This window comes from Balaenoptera acutorostrata, chromosome 2 (assembly GCF_949987535.1).
Source record: "Balaenoptera acutorostrata chromosome 2, mBalAcu1.1, whole genome shotgun sequence".
In the NCBI taxonomy this organism is placed as follows: Eukaryota; Metazoa; Chordata; class Mammalia; order Artiodactyla; family Balaenopteridae; genus Balaenoptera; species Balaenoptera acutorostrata.
The window spans coordinates 164768180-164785724 of record NC_080065.1 but is presented as its reverse complement, the minus strand read 5'-3'; the positions used below and the strand labels follow the sequence as shown (position 1 = coordinate 164785724).

The 17545-nt window shown below is 36.9% G+C and overlaps 1 protein-coding gene across 1 annotated transcript in view; it reads right to left on the bottom strand.

Moving 5' to 3' along the window:
• Positions 1–17545, bottom strand: part of SIMC1 (SUMO interacting motifs containing 1) — a 97791-nt gene that overhangs the window by 21062 nt on the left and 59184 nt on the right. The window contains exons 4-7 of the mRNA XM_057540005.1: positions 16952–17021; positions 12056–12210; positions 7219–7371; positions 5225–5353 (exon numbers count right to left, since the gene is read on the bottom strand). Of these exons, the coding sequence (XP_057395988.1) occupies positions 5225–5353; positions 7219–7371; positions 12056–12210; positions 16952–17021 (507 nt within the window). The remainder of the gene's footprint in view (positions 1–5224; positions 5354–7218; positions 7372–12055; positions 12211–16951; positions 17022–17545) is intronic.

Sequence of the window (17545 nt, the reverse complement as noted above, 5' to 3'; positions counted from 1 at the left end):
AATGAACAAAGAACAAAAGGGACAAATAGGAAACAAACAGTAAGATGAAAGATGTAAAACCAATAATTAAATTAAATGTAAATGGAATAAATAACTCTAGTTAAAAGGCAGGGATTGTCAGCTGCCTAAAAAAGCAAATCTGACTATATGCTGTTTACAATAAATATACTTTTTTTTTTTAACTTTTTGTTATACTCAGAGAAGAGTTGCAAGAATAGTACAGATAATTCACAAATACCCTTAGTACTTTTCATTCAGGTTCCCCAAGTGTTAAACATTTACCATATCTTCTTTATCCTTCTCACTAACTCTGTCTTTCTATTTTTTTCCTCTAAACTATTTGATAGTAAGTTGCAGACATGATGCCCATTTATCCCTAAATACTTGCAGTGTATAATTCCTAAAAACAAGGACATTCTCTGAGATAACCACGTACAATGATAAAAAAAAATCAGAAAATTAATCTTAACGCAATACTATTATATTAACCATAGACTTTAATCAGATTTTTTCATTGTCTTAATGATGCTATTAATAGCAGAAGAAAATCCCAGATTATGCATTGCTTTCAGTTGCCTGTTTTTTAATGTCCTTTGATCTGGAACAGTTCCTCAATCTTGCTTTGTCTTTCATGACATTGACATTTTGGAAAAGTGCAGGTCAGTTTTTTTCATAGAATGTTTCTCATTTGGGATTTCTCTGATATTTTCCCATGATTTGATTGAGGTTATGCATTTTTTGGCAAGAGGACTGCAAAAATGTTGTGTGTATCATATCAAGGGGCATATGATGTCAATTTGTCCCATTGCTGGTGTTAATTTTGATCACTTGACTATGGTAGTTATCTCCACAGTAAAGTTATTATTTTTCACTTCATAATTAATATCTCATGAGAACATACTTTGAGATTATGCAAATATCTTGGTACTCCACAAACTTTCACAATTTTAGTACACACTCATACCTGAATTAACTCTTATTATGATGGTTGCCAAATGGCATTTTTTTCCCTAATTCATCATTTCTTCTTATATTTATTAGCTGGCTTTCTAATGTAAGGAAGAGAGTCCGTTTTCTTCCTTCCTATCAGTATTAGAATCATGGATTCTTATTTCATACAACAGTTTATAATGTTTTACTGTCAATATTTATTTGATACTCAAATTATCCCAGATTTAGTCAGTGGAAGCCCTTTAAGCTTCTTTTGACATGTTCTGAACATTCCTTGAACATTTCCTCACTTTCTGGAACAAGATGTTCTAGGCTCATTTTATACTTTTCTTTACCTCAGCTCTGGAATTAGTCATTTCCTTAAAGAACTCTGGTTCCTTTTAGTATAAACTAGTATTTAGAAACAAAGATCTGAGTACTAGGTGTGCTCATTGCTACTAGGGTGTAATTGTTTCTATGCTCTCTCAGTGGGTAAAGGTAGGAAACAGACGTATGAATTCACACACACTATATATATATATATAAAACACACTCACACATCTACATTTATTCCTATATCTATCTATATTTATTAGAAACCACAAGTTCATGTTGATACCTCCAATTCCAATCCAGCACCACAGGGTTCCTTCTATCCTTTCCCCTTTTCATATGTGTTACTCTCTTCTCTGACAGTGAGAAACTTGGCTCTCATTATCCACAATACATTTATTTGTTTAATCCTAGAATACACATAAGATAGTTTTTGAATTGTTAACTCATACTTTCTGTGAAAAAGAAATTTACTAACTAGAGTTTAATATTTATTTACACTTCATTTTGTCTTTAGCCTGAGGGCGTTTAGTCCAGATACTGTGTTTTATCTTACTTGGACAGACTAGTGGTTTCCAGGGGTTGGAGAAGATGAATAGTTACCCGTAAAAGGGTAGTACAAGGGATCTTTGTGGTGATGGAACAGTTCCATATACCTTGATTGTGCTGGTGGTTATATGAGGCTACAAATGTGATAAAATTACATAGAACTACCCTCAAATGAGTGCAATCTAGGTGAAATGGATGAAATCTGAATATGTTCTGTGGATTATACCAACATCAATTTCCTTTTTGTGATACTGTTATAGTTATGCAAGATGTAATCGCTAGGGGAAAGAGGGTGAAGGGTATACAGGACTCCTCTGTACTAGTTTTTGCAACTTCCTGTGAATCTATAATTATTTAAAAATAAGAAGTAAAAATAAAGTTGCTTGGGCTTGTCCTCCCTCCCATCTCCCACCCCATGGCCCCAATTATTATTCATTTAAAACACAGGTTAATTTGTGTCTGTTTGTATTGCATGTTAGGCTCCCATCCAACTTCCTTGCTGATTTATTTTTATTGTTTTGAGTATATAAAACATTAATATGGTTCTAAAAGTCTAAAAGTTATAACTATACAAAGAAGTATACTCAGGGAAGTATTACACTACCAATACTACCATTAAGGTCATTCCAACTCCAGCTCAGCACTTTATCTCCTTTCCAGCCCATTGCCATCTATCTACTCCTGTATGTAAGCAATTTGATTAGTCTGCAGTTTATCTTAAATTGGTTTCTTTTTTTGTAAATTATTATAATCATGTATATTTTAAAATTTCTCCTTCTTAGAAAAATATATGTATATTTATTATGCATACTCTTTTGTATTTTACTTTGTTTACTTAACAATATATTTTGGAAAACAGATCATATATATTTTGCTCCTATTTTTAAATTTTACTTTTTCACAGCTACATCTTCACTGTGTAGATGTACCACAGATATTCAACCACTGCCCTGTGTATGGGCATTTGGGTTGTTTCTAGTATTTTGCAATTACAAACATGCTGTTGTGAATATCCTTGTGCATATGTATTTTTATACTGTTAAAAGTGTACCTTCAGGGTAAATTCCTAGACATAAGATTGCTGGGTCAAGAGGTACATGTACCTTTAATTTTGTTAGATATTGGAAAATTCCCCTCCATAAGGCTTGTACCATTCTGCAGTCCCACCAGCAATGTATGAGTACCTACCTGCTTTCTCAAAGCCTCACAGAGTGTTTTATAGTACTTTAAAATTTTTACTATTTAGATAGGTTAGAAATGGTACCTCAGTGTAGTTTTAATTTAAATTTCTTTAAATATGAATGAAGTTGAACATTATAAGAAAATAAAATCACAGATCACCATCTCTAGTAAACATAGATGCAAAAGCCCTTAACAAAATATTAGCAAATTCAGTCTGTCAATAAAAAAAGGATAACATATCACAGTCAAGTAGGGTTTTTTATTCTAGGAATGTAAAGTTGTTTTAATATTAGGAAATTAATCAATGTAATTCATCACATCAATGGAAGAAAGGAGAAAAATTTTGACTATTTCACTAGAGGAAAAAAATTTCACAAATTTTAATACTTATTCTTCACAAAAACACTCAATATATTAGAAATAGAAGGAAGCCTCCTCAATCTGACAAGGGGCACCTATGAAACACCTACAGCTAATACTACTATTAAATGGTCAAAGACTGAATGTTTGCCCCCTAAGATCAGGCATAAGGCAAGGATGTCTGTTCCTATCACTTCTCCAACATTCTATTGGAGGTATTAGCCCATGCAATAGGGTAAGATAAACAAGCAAAAGGCATACAGATTGGAAAGGAAGAGGTTAAACTGTTTTTATTTGCAGACAAAATATTGTGTATGTAGAAAATTCTAAGGAAACTACAGAAATATTCCTACTAGAATAAATGAATTCATCAAGGTTGCAGGATTTCTATATGCTATCGATGAGGCACTGGAAAATGATAGGTCACATGGGTTATGCCTTTGTCAAAACTCATGGAAGGATATTTATGTAAATTAGTTTGTAGCATTTAATTGCATGTAAATTACACCTAAACTTTTAAAAGTTAAAACAACCAAGATAAAAGTATATAAAGTATCTTCTAGTATAATTTGGGGTGGTTGCCAATATGCCCTTTCTGAGAAAGTTTTAAAGTAGGGCCAGGTTTTATTTAAAATTTTTTTGTCTATGTTAAGCCCAAATTTGTTTATAGTTACCCATTCCTTAGATTTCCCATCTCTCACCAGAATCTGGGCATAAATGAATGAATGGTATGGGAGTTGGACCCAAATGAAATATCCCTAACAAAGTGATAGAGCAAGCATGGCATTTATGAAAGCTTCCTTTTGGCTGACCACTGTAATGTATTGCCTTCTTTGAACTGATCTTGGATTTAAGAAGTCCTGGGTTTAAATCTGGATTCTGAATGTGATTAACTGTGTAAACTTGGGTTAGTTATTTAACTACTTAGAGTATTTTTCTCATTTGTTAAACAGGAATAACATTATAAAGTTTTATGAAAACATGAGATAATTAACATGACAATGACTGGCACATTGTAGGGACCCAATAAATGTTTGTCTTAATCTTAGCAGGATATTTTAATTAAATCTTTATTACAATTCTATTTGGTATGACATTTTCTTCCAATAGAGGAACCAGAACGGTACAAGAATAGTCTTGGCTGCCAACTGGGAGCTTAGGGGATGGGGATGGGAAGCAGACATGGACCTGATGGAGATAATTTCCCCCAAGGGCCACCACCATACAATGATTTTCTCATAGTTATTTTCTGTACCAGCAACTGTTCATGAATTCATATTCATTCCAGTTTATTTTTCTTCCTTCGGATTTCTAAAATTACTGGTTCAAAGGAGGAATCACTGGCCCTAGCCAAGAGTTCTATTTCCTTATCTCTTCCTAATGAAATGCTTTACTAATTAATGCTTAGAGAAACTGAATTCCTTATTCTTAGTATCTGGGCTCATTCTACAGGTGCAACCCTATTCATTCTTGGGTCACCTCTTTTCCCCCTAATATTGGATATGCCTATTTCATTCATCCATCAAGACTTTAGCGAACAGTTATACCAGGCTCTATGGCTGAGGGTCAGAGAAGATGGTCGTGCCTCACAGCTGAACCTTGAGAGATGAGTAAAGTTATTACACAGATGGATAAAGTGGGAAAATTTAGGCTCCATTTAAGGAACCCTGCCTCTTCCCAAGAAATTATGCCTTAGTTGCAAATAATAACAACTGGTTGAGAACCTCTTTCTTTCAAAAGGTTAAAGAGACAGGAACTATCCCTCTACCTCTTTTTTCCTAATTTAACTACCATTTGGAATTTTCTTTTGAAATTATGTTCCCAGAACAAAACAAAAAACAAATGAACAAAAAAAAAAACTAAGACTCACCTCTGACTCCTCTCAGGAATGTCCAGCACAAACCCAAACATCATTTCAGCAATTTTATTGGAGCTGCATGTGGGGGTCCTATCCACCTCTACGGCTATGGACAGCATCCTCTGCAGCTGGCATACAATCCTGAGTCCAGAACACAGAAAACAAATGAGCGGGAGGGTCTGGCAAAGAGCTACCCTACTGGCTGGGATGAGGTCCCCACCAGTGTACTAAAGGATCTTGTAAAGCACACACTAGGGTCAGGGAGAACTACTCAAGCACCAGCATGCTTTTATTAGCAATTTCACCTACCTGAATCCCTTTTGCCAGATCATACTATCTGAACCTCTCAGAACCTGGGGTTGAGCTGTAAAAGCAAGCTGCTTTTAAATTCAAAAAGAGAAACATGCAATCTTAAGGATCTAGAGAACTTTAAGGATCACCTAACCTATAACTTCTCTATTTTACAGATGAAGAAACAGGTCCAGAATGACTAACAATTATTTGAATTTCTTTGATGGGAGAAAATACATATTTACCATATAGTCTTCTCCTGTTACTGGTTCCTTTACAATAATCTTTTACTAAGTTCAGTCTCAGAATTTCAACTGGTGAAACGTGACCCTCTCTCTCATCAGACCTAACTGTGGGAGACAGCCAGGCTGATGTGGCAGAAGGAATCTGGGCAACCCCTCAGAAGGTGAGCCTGGCCTTGAAGCTAGCCTTTTCTAACATGCACTATTATTTGTGAGGGAAGGAAAGGCTCTGTTTTCAGAAAATCTGCAGCCAGTGACACAATAGGTGGAACAGGGACTCTGGCATCAGATTCTGGCTCAGCAATGACAAGCTGATCAATTTTTGACAAATTACTAAACTGCTTTCAGTCTAAGTTCTCTCATCTCAAAAAAGGAGAAATAATACCACCTATTTCATAAAGTTGTGCTGTTTAAGATATCTGGCAGATAGGCACTCATTAATGGTAAACAGCAGTGCCTACTGTTGTTGTTAAGATCATGATCAATTTTAGGGGGACCCTATTTTATTCTACTAATATCTACTTACAATAAATTTATTACTATTATTATTATTATATTAGCTTTCATTTAAGGAACAGTGTCTGCTTCTCTCTTGGGTCTATGTACTGAGTTCTGGGATAACCCTACTTCCCTACTTTAGGACCTTCCCCAATCTGCTCAAGGAAATACTTCATTGTTCCAAAACATTCTCCCTTTAGATACAAGATTGTCTCCTAAATTAGTTAAAACCCATAGTACTTATATGAAAATCAGGTCAGTGCAACTAGATTATTATATAGCGTTGTGAATTTAGGCACAAATGCTGTATCTGAAATATCAAGTGTGACTGTCATTTTTAACATAATTGACATGGAATAGCAGGTTACTTGTGCAAGGGCAGCTCCAGCCCCCAAATCCTGGCATTTCTCAAAAAATGCCAAGACCACTTTCAATCCCATAAAAAAAAATGCCAGGAATCTCTTTCCAGTGTGGTCTGAGGTAATAGGACCTGCCCTGGTTTGAACCATTGCTGTTATAACCTGTTGGAACCTGCAGGTTGAACTGCTCTTCTTCTTCCAGGACTGGAGGAGAGACCCAGGTCCTTGAGGACAAGAGGCTGCTGGAACACCCACTACGCATGACTCCTATTCTGTCAGTGGACAGATGAAGTGGTGAGTAGCTGTAACCCTGTATTGTCTCTTGGAATCTAGGAAAGGGAGGGCACTGTCCTCCGGCTTTTGTTCTACTTCGGCTTTGTGAATTTATATTCACTTAGTGAAGTCCTATTCATCTAGGGGGAAAGCATCTGCTTTTGTTTTACCTTTGGAATTAGGAATTTAGCCTTTAGTCAAACTAAGATAGTTTTTAGTAAAAATCAGCCTATGTTATAAGAGCTTGTTAATTTTGGGGAAACTCCTCTTAGGGGGTGGTGCTGTTCTCTAAAACAGTAAATCCCAATAGCCCCAGGAAAGATAACTTCTGCCTGCTCCTTACAGCTGATTGCTGTTCTTTGTCAGGTTAGGTTGGGGAGAAGGGTGGCTACTGCTGGCCTTCAAGATTCCTGTTCCTGGAGAGGTTTGATTCTCCTTTGGGGACTGAGTTAATCTGTCTTCAGTTACTGCTTTGACCAACCACTTGATGACATCCCTGCAATGGAAGAAAGATAAGAAAGAAAAAGTTTAAACTTCTGTCTTACTATATGATGCTCAGAACTGCAACTTTAACATGGGCTCCTAGACCTCTAGATTTCCCTATAGGCAACAGAGAGGGCCCTTAGGCTACTTTCAATATTTAAAAAGTCTAATGGAAACCCTGCATTTAATTGCAGTAAGGTTACAAAAGATAAGTAAAACATCAACATTTTTCTTTAAGTTAGAATTATTGAAAGGTATCTCCAAGGTCAAAGAGCACTATCTGTGGCTTCCTGACCAGGAACATTCCTTGACAAAGTGGAAAGTTGGACTGGATGACTTTGTTGGCTTTCTGTTATTAGATGTCAGTTATTAATGCTAATAACCAAGGTTTAGGGTATGTGCAGTGGAGTCAAACCTTACACAGGGTGTAGGTTCACAAAGTTAGTAAGGTAAAAACATCTCATATAGTCAAACTTACTTTTGATGATCGCTTAGGTAACCCAGGTAAAAATGATGGATTGAATATACACATCTAGTTTTGTTCCCTCCTAAAATGCCACTAATACTACAGTAAATCATTTTTTAAAAAATCCACAAAGAAGGGAAGAAAAGGAGGGCAGATAATAACAGTAAAAATCTGGAAGCTGGAAGGAAAATGAAGTATATTCACAAAACAATATTCTATAGTAGTGGAAATGAATATGCTACAGTGGATAGGTATGGACAAATCTTAGTACTTTATAATAGTAAGTGAAATATAAAAGTACCAATTGATTACATACAGCATGATACTCTTTTATATACAGCTAAAAGGAACTAAAATAAAAATATATACTTTACAGGAACACATATAGATGCAATAAAACTGTATAAAAAGGAAAGGAACATGATGAACATTCAGGATGCCAATTACTTTGGGTGCAAGAAGGTGCAAAAAGTGGGTGATGGGGGATGGATGTAGGTAATTGTCAAGGTCTTAGCCTTTGATTTAAGGGGTGGGGTAAGAGATGCTGATTACAAAATTCAAAGTAACCAATTAACTAAGTAAATAAGGCAAATGTCATGTTTAGATGATGTTTAATCTAAGTCTATGACTTTGGCAAAGGGATAAATTTTAACTGACTTGGCAGAATTGAGAAAGCTGAATCCTAAGCCAGCAGTAGAGAAGAGCAATCCTATTTAATCCTATTTACCAAAAAATGGAAAAAAAAATCTTCAATAAGTGCTGCAAATGGCAGTATGAGGTTTCGATGAAGTTAGGGTAAAAGCAGGTAAATTAAAATAAATATGATGGCTTGTAATCTGTTTAAGAAACTTTTAGATCTTCTCCCCCAATGCTGAAGACTACAGGTTAACTTTGTGGAGAGGTAAAACAGAGGGTCTCTGGACTGGGATACCAGGCACAGCTGGGAGGCAAAGGCTGATAAAGCAAAAACAGGGGCTCTAAGTGAACCTATGCATGCTCAGTGCAGAGATCCTTGCCACCTTCCCAAAACTGTCTTCCAAAAACCTGGCATCCTGGTCTTTATCCTTCATGTAGGAAATCTGAAGTATTTTCTGGAAAACTCATCCAGCCCAAGAGGAAAGACCTAAAGACATTGATGAGGTATTTCCTAAGAAACGGGCAGCCAGTTCCACTGACAGGGAAACTCAGAAATGACAAGTGCTCACCTGTACTCAGAGCTTCCAAGAGCTTTTGAGTCACCCTGAAACGTGGATAGATTACAAAAGTTTACCAGACATCTATGGACATATTCTAACATGAGACATAAACACCAAAAAGCCAAACCAACCCTCCTTTCTCCTCAAAAAAGCAACTTGGAGAAAACAGACATTATACAGGGAATTAACGAAAACAAAAGTTATCATTAGTATAATCAAAGATATGAAAAGATATGGATCCATGAAAGAAAAAGACAAGAACAGAATACTATTTATTATTTTCAAAAAGGAACATTTAAAGAAAAAGAGCTCTTGGAAATTAAAAACATGATAACAGGAATGAAAATTCTATTTTCCAAGAATGAAGGATATGAAATGGCCCAATGAATGCCCAGCATACTGGATGAATATAGATCTAAAACAAGTATATTGGGCAAAAAGAGGATTCTGTAAACAGCTAGAGAAAAAAATCAAGGCACACACAAAGAATCAGTAACCAAAGTAGCTTATGGCTTCTTCACAGCAATTCTGGAAGCTAGAAGACTATGGAAGATTTCCTTTAATGTTCTGTAGAAAAGATATTTCTAACCTAAATATCTATACTCACTTATCAATCAACGTGTGGGAAGATAAAGATATTTTCAGACAAACAAGATCTCAAAAATTTTACTTCCCACATACTTTTCTAAGAAGCTACTGGAGACTGATCTATCAAAACATGGGAGTAAACCAAGAAAGAGAAGATATGAAACAGAGATCCAACACTGGAAACAGGTGAAGGGAATTTTCACATTTATGATAAAGACTGGAAAAGAGGACAACCAATCCAGATTGAAGGAGGTCAAAACGTTCCACCACAGACCTTCAAGAAGAAGAACTTCATAAGACTAACCCAGTGTGAATAAACATCTTGATGGGATATTTAAATCAAATGGCAGAGAATCTGGGGTTGACTTCTGACATGCACAAACAATACAAGGAAACTAAAAATGAGGCAGTTATTAACTCTAAGGAAAACAAAAAAGGTATGAGTGAAAGAAAAAGTAATCACAGTTTAGTACTTGGCTCAGCTCTGACTAGCACACATAGTTATAGTGATGGAAACATTGGATACTGATCTAAACAAAATTATGATATAATTCTATTAGTGGCATGGCGGCTGGGAAGTGTGTGTGTGTGTGTGTGTGTGTGAGAGAGAGAGAGAGAGAGGGGAGGTAGAGAGGAAAAAGAGCTAACTCATCTTTCATGTGGAGAGTTAATAGATAATAGCTAACAATGAAAAATCAACAATTAGCAACACAAGCAGTTTATTTAGCCATAAAGATGTAAAAATCCAAAGAATCACTTAAATAAAAGAGTTGAAAGTAGTTACCCCTTGGGAAAGGAAAGTAGTTACCCCTTGGGAAAGGAAAATGTGAGTGAGGGGATCTGGGGACTAGTGTATTTCTTAAATCGTGTAGAACTAGATTACTCTTTGTATGCACAGTTAAAAAAAGAAAAGAAAATCCCTTAAGGGGTCATATGGAGACTGACTTACCATCACTTTTGTTTTAAAAACTTATCTTTGAGGTATAACTTATATAAAATAAATTGCACACTGGTTTTTTTTTGATGAATTTTTTTTATTTTAAGAAGGAAATGGAAAATTTTATTTGAGCTAAGGTGAGGATTATAATCCAGGAACAGCCTCTCAGAAAGCTCTGACAACTGTCCCACCCGTTACAGGTCAAAGCACAGTTATATACTGTTTGATGAGTTTTGATAAATACATGCACACATCCATGTAACCACAACCTCAATCTAATAGCCATCTCTTATTGAATCACATACAGCTGGTTTCCCCAGCTGTAACTGATCAGCTGGAACTGATTTTTTTCATTGATAAAGCACAAAATAGAGTATGTGGCTTGCATTTAGAGGTTACCAATGCCTATCTTTAAACCCAAGAGTATAGTGTTGGGTATAGTGAGAGGCTCACACAATGAAAGTGAGTGACTTGTCACTGGATTGAGTTGGGTTCATGTCTCCCATTTCCCAATCCAATGCCTAAGCTCACAAAGCAGAATGGTCAGGAGAGTTGCTCTCACTATTTAAATTGTTATTTTTCAATTTTAAACCCAACTATGCTATCCTGTGCTCTCTGTAGTCTCTCTACTTACTGATTTTCTACCCCTTATAATCATTAACATTTAAACTTTATGTAAAATGCCACATCTAGGGAAATGGATATAAGCATGCAAACTAAGGGAGAAAAAGCTGACTGTTACTTAGAACATAATGAAACATCCCCCTTTTTTAATTAAAGGAGCTATAATAGTCAATATCCCACACTGGCCTGTGAAAACTATTCTTAACAAATATGCAAGAACATATGAGAATGTAAATGTGAGTGAAAAAAATCGAATGATGCTCTGAAAAAAGGAATGCTGGTGAGAACCGTTTCCAAAAGAAGCAAAGCTGTAGTTCCAGGATGAAAATTCTAGCCTGAGATCCCTACCCTACAAACCACATTTCCCCCTGTTGGTATAAGCATATGGTAGTTCCCCACTCTGAAGCTTCCAGAAGCTTTGGCCCTGATCCTACAAAAAAAGAACACGTGCTTGCTACCTTATTGTACCTTATTGTCAGCCACGTGACCTATTATCATAATAGACTTTTCAGAAAGTAGTAGTGACAAATGAGATTTATCTTGAGTTACACAGGGGGATGGAAATAAATTTAGGTTTATAAAAGCTGTGAAAAGTTTTACACAAGTCAAGTTTTCCCCCTAGATCTCACAAGGCCGTCTGAACAATACTGAAATAGGCTAAAGGAAGTCTGATGGTCTTTGGAAAAAAACCACACAAGTTATGGCATCTGACACACGGTTGGTACAGAGAGGTTTTCTTCTAGGACTGTTTATAGTTGTAATAACTACCCCTGTTATACTATCTAGCTACTAGAAAATCTCATCCACCTGATGTTCTCCGGACTTGAGTAGCTGCTCACTTACAGCCCCTCCCTCTTGTCATCCCAGGGCTCAGATGGCTGGTTACCTGACATTGTGGGGTTGCTTGTCACAGGATAGCACAGTGCTTGCAATAGATTGCTGCAGGTGCTGTCGCTGCTTCCTCAGGATCTGTTGGAAATCATCTTCCAGGGTCTGTACTACATAACGTAGAAAAAGGACTCGCCCGGGCAGATTTTGTCCCTGGGGGAGAAAAAATGAGGAGTAAGTATTCCCTCTCAATCTCCTGGATGACACTGAGCACTGGGCTCTCATAAATACTAAGTTAAGGGAAGGCCCATGAGTCAACGAGTGTGTATCTAAAAGAGAGGTTTCTGGGAAAGAGCAAGCAGTCTAGGTCATTATAAAAGAGGGCAAATAGGGCAATCCTAGAGTTCTTTCACTGAACCTAACTATCAGTCTCAGGATAAACCCTAAACTGTGGATATCCGAAGAGAGAGACAGAAAAATGACTCTGCCAAGCTACTAGATCAAGCAACCATGATGTCTATCTCACTGCTATACTTCTAGTAAGATGAGCTGATGTATATCCTTATTGTGAAAGCAAGTCTGAGCTGGGTTTTCTGTTACAGGTGAAATGATCCTAACTGTTGAAGCCTAACTGATGCAGGTAAAGAGCATGGGCTTTGGTGGTACACAGACCTTATTTATTTGTTTGTTTGAAACTCAGCTCCATCCCTTATTTAACTTACCCCTCTGAGTCTCAGTGTCCTTGTGATTTATGTGGTGATAACTCTAACCTTACCAAAGCCAGCGTAAGTGCCTGTCACACAGCAGGCAGGCATGCACAATTCGTTGGTTTCCCTTTACTGACAAGGAAAGACTTACTTCTGGCCTTGTGCTATTTGTTTTGTAAATGCCTTATAGTTTTTTTGTCCCTCATTTCCTGCATTATTGTCTTTAGTTGATTTTTCAATAGTGAAATGTTTACATTCCTTTCTCATTTCCTTTTGTGTACATTCTATAGCTATTGTCTTTGTGGTTACCATGGGGATTACATTTAACATTCTAAAATTATAATACTTTGAATTTATACCAGCTTAACTTCAATAACACACAAAAATTCTGCTCCTTTACAGCTCTGTTCCCACACCTTTTAGTTGTTGAAGTCACAAAACTATATCTTCATATATTGTGTGCCCCAAAATAAACTAATAATTCTTTTAAATGCATTAATCTTTTAAATTATGTAGAAAACAAAACGTGGAGTTACAAAGTTACAATAATACTAGCTTTTAGATTAATACTTTAAAAATGTATTAGTTACTTAATACATTATAGAAAACCAATGTGGAGTTACAAACCATTGTTACAATAATAGCTTTTATAACTGCCCATGTATTTATCTTTATTGATATCTTTACTTCTTCATATGGCTTCAAGTTACTGTTTAGTGTTTCATTTTACCCTGCAGGACTCCCTTTAGCATTTCTTGATGAGCAGGGTTAGTAGTAAATGAACTCCCTCAGCTTTGTTTATCTGGGAATGTGTTTATTGCTCCCTCATTTTTTTTTTTAAACAACTTTATTGGAGTATAATTGTTTTACAATGGTGTGTTAGTTTCTGCTTTATAACAAAGTGAATCAGCTATACGTATACTTATATCCTCATATCCCCTCCCTCTTGCATCTCCCTCCCACCCTCCCTATCCCACCCCTCTAGGTGGACATAAAGCACCGAGCTGATCTCCCTGTGCTATGCGGCTGCTTCCCACTAGCTATCTATTTTACATTTGGTAGTGTATATATGTCCATGCCACTCTGTCACTTCGTCCCAGCTTACCCTTCCCCCTTCCCATGTCCTCAAGTCCATTCTCTACGTCTGCATCTTTATTCCTGTCCTGCCCCTAGGTTCTTCAGAAACATTTTTTTTTTTAGATTCCATATATATGTGTTAGCATACGGTATTTGTTTTTCTCTTTCTGACTTACTTCACTCTATATGACAGTCTCTAGGTCCATCCACCTCACTACAAATAACTCAATTTCATTTTTCTATGGGTGAGTAATGTTCCATTGTATATATGTGCCACATCTTCTTTAACCATTCATCTATTGATGGACACTTAGGTTGCTTCCATGTCCTGGCTATTGTAAATAGAGCTGCAATGAACATTGTGGTACATGACTCTTTTTGAATTATGGTTTTCTCAGGGTATACGCCCAGTAGTTTCTCCCTCATTTCTGAAGGACAGTTTTGCTGGATACAGGAATCTCGGTTGACTTTTATTCTTTAGCACTTTGAATATATCGTCCCACTAACTTCTGGCCTCCAGTTTCTAATGAGAAATCTCTGATAATCTTATTGAGGATCTTGTATTGATGTGTCACTTCTCTCCTGCTGCTCACCCTCATTTTTGAAGGAAAGTTTTGCCAGATATAGTATTCTTGGTTGACAGTTCTTTTCTTTTAGAACTTTGAATACATCATCCCATTGCCTTCTGACCTGCAAGGTTTCTCTGAGAATCTGCCGAGAGTCTTATAAAAACTCACTTGTATGTGATAATTCACTTTTTTCTTGCTGCCTTCAAGAAAATGTCTTTCAAAGAAAAAGTCTTTAACTTTTGACAGTTTGATTATAATGTGCCTTGGTGTGGGGTCTCTTTGGTTTATTCTCACTGGAGCTTTCTTGAATTTGTATGTCCATTTCTTTCCTCAGACTTGGAAAGTTTTTGGTTATTATTTCTTCAAATAAGCTCTTTGTGCCTTTCTCTCTTCCCTTTCTGGGACTTCCCTAATGTGTATATGGTCCATTTAATGGTGTCCCATAGTCCCTTAGGTGCTCATCAATTTTCTTCATTCTGTTTTCTTTTTGCTCCTCTTTCTCAGTGATTTCAAATGACCTTTCTTCATGTTCATTGATTTTTTTTCTCCTGCCTGACCAAGACTGTTGTTGAACTCCTCTAGTGAAGTTTTCAATTCAGTTACTGTATTTTTCAGCTCCAGAATATGTTTATTTTCTACAGTTTTTTAAAATTTAATATTCCCATTTTGTTCATGCATTATTTTCTTGTTTCATTTTGTTGTCTATCTGTGTTCTCTTTTAGCTCCTTGAGCATCTTTAAGATAGCTTAAAAAATTTTTTGTCAGTAAGTTGAGAGATTTGTGTTTCTTTAGGGTCAGTTTCTGGAGCTTTATTTCATTCTTTTGATTGGGCCGCATTTCCCTGTCTCTTTGTATGCCTTGTAATCTTCTTTTGAGATTTAAACGTTTGAAAAAAAAACACCTTTCCCAGTCTTTATCCATTGAGTCCATGCATGGTAAGACCTTCACCAATCAGCTTGGCTAAAGGTTCTGAGACCTCTCAGACCTTTACTGGAGATGTATTTTCTCTGAGCTTGTGTGTGTGCTTTTATCTGCCTTAATTTCCCAAGTGGCTTGCCACTACTTCTTCTTGAAAGCCCACAGTCTCTTGCTCCCCCAGTACCTGTTTGTGGAACTGCATACTCTCTGCAGCTCTAAAACGCTGCAGTGCTCACATTTCTTTTCAGCCATAAAACTAAACCACTGTTCTCAACAGTGCTCTGAGTCAGGTAAGACAGAAACTATCTTCCTAACAAGCCAGAACACTGGACTCAACGTCCACTCTTCTGTTTCCATCCCAAGGGAGGAGCCAGGGTATGGGAGATTTCCTCCTAGTTGCACTGTGCTATGCTGGGTAGAGGGAGGGGCACGGACACACAAAATACCACAAACTTTCCTACTCCTTTCAATGGAGTCCCTTCTTGGTTATGCATTGGCCTGAGTACAACTTCTCAACTGGTCTCTAGAGTTTTCACAAAGGTATTCTGGTCCATATATTGTTGTTAACTTGGTGTCTCCATTAGGGAACAAGGGCCTGGAGCTTCCTTGTCTACCATCTTGGTGGTGTTTCCCAGATCATGCTTTCTTAAAGCCCTGTGTTTTTTTGCTCTAGTCTGGAGTGATTGCTCTCTAGGTCTACTATTTCCAGTAATCTCAGGACTTCTCTTTCTTACTCTTCTGGATTAGATCTAGTGTTCCCTGGATCCTGTGTCTCCCCCTTCTTTGATTATTCCCCTATTCTTTGTATGCATATCTTCAAGTAACCTATGAAATGGGGTGTGTGGATAGTTTTTCAAGTTTGTACATGTCTGGAAATGTCTTTATTCTACCCTCACAGTTGACTAATAGTTTGGCTGAGTATAGAGTTCTAAGTTGACAATAATTTGTTCCATCCAAGTGCTTTTGGGTTAGCAGACAGAAAGCTGGCAATTAAGTTTAGGGATCCCTAAAGGTCAGAATGCAGACTTTTTTTTGGAGCACCAACTCTACACTAGCTGCCTTCATTTATGACAGATGGTTCATTCAATTTCTTTTAGACAATGAATCTTCTGATTTTTTGCCTGAAAGGTAGGTAACCTGGCAACTGAGCTTTCTGTACTCAAAAATAGAGAGATTGCCAGTTCCATCTACAAGCTTTCAACAGACTTACAGCTCATATCCTACTCCAACCTTCTTATATATTGTGTTTCTGAGTCTAAAAATTCTCTGCCCTAAAGGGCAGATTTCCTCCCTCTTTGGCTACAGCCCTTCCTCATGTATTCTAGCCTGTAGCTTTCTCAGCCTAGCTTCATCAGTTATCACTCTTACATTTCCTTTAGCTCTTCCAATCTTCATTCAAATCTATTGTCTTTCCCCTTATTTTCAGTGCCTTAGGTTTATACTTTTCTCTATTTATTTACTGTTATTTTAAATGGAATCTGAAAAAGGAGAGGGATAAGTGAATGTATTCAATCTTGAATTGGAAGACAGCACATACCATTTCAATAGGAATGTTTTGGTCGGGATTGGGGGGAGTAAAAGAAAGGAATAATGGCAAAGACTTTACTACCAGATTTACAGTCACTTTTATTTCTAGTTAAAACTTCCTCTGCAAAAGATTTATGCTTGCAATTGCTATGTTACCTCTTCCTCCATGACATAAGTGAGCAGCTTCCAGTCCCACTCCACCATCTTGGCATTAGCTGGATGTAGCCTGAAAGTAAAGTGACATCAATTAGAATTCTGGAGAGTTTAGTGGAAGAAGGGATGGTATCTTGAAGATGATAGAAGCAAGAAGCCTCCTCTTATCCTCAGTGCTCTTGCCCACCCTTTGATACAATACCATGTCATCTGAGGGTAGTGGAACTTCATTTTTTTTGGCTACCCAATATCCACTTGTCTTTTGGGAAGCATTAGTACCCCAATTTTGCCTTGAAGAAATCAACTCTTTATTATTCTTAGCCCACTGGCTTTACCCAATAGGACCCTGGGATGAAGTCTGCAAAGCACGTTAATCTTGTTATTCTATTCCTCAGTTCACAATGATTGGCTCAAAGATGGACTCATGTCTTATGTTATGCCAATTAAAACCTATAAGACTCAATTTCAGAACTCTGTGTGATTGTAAAGGAAGTGGACTTTCTCTTGTACTAAGAGTGTTGTAAAAGCTAGAGGTTGAGAAGGCTACCATGTGAAGCCTAAAAACAGCAAAGTAGAGCTGAAAAATGGATCCTGGTA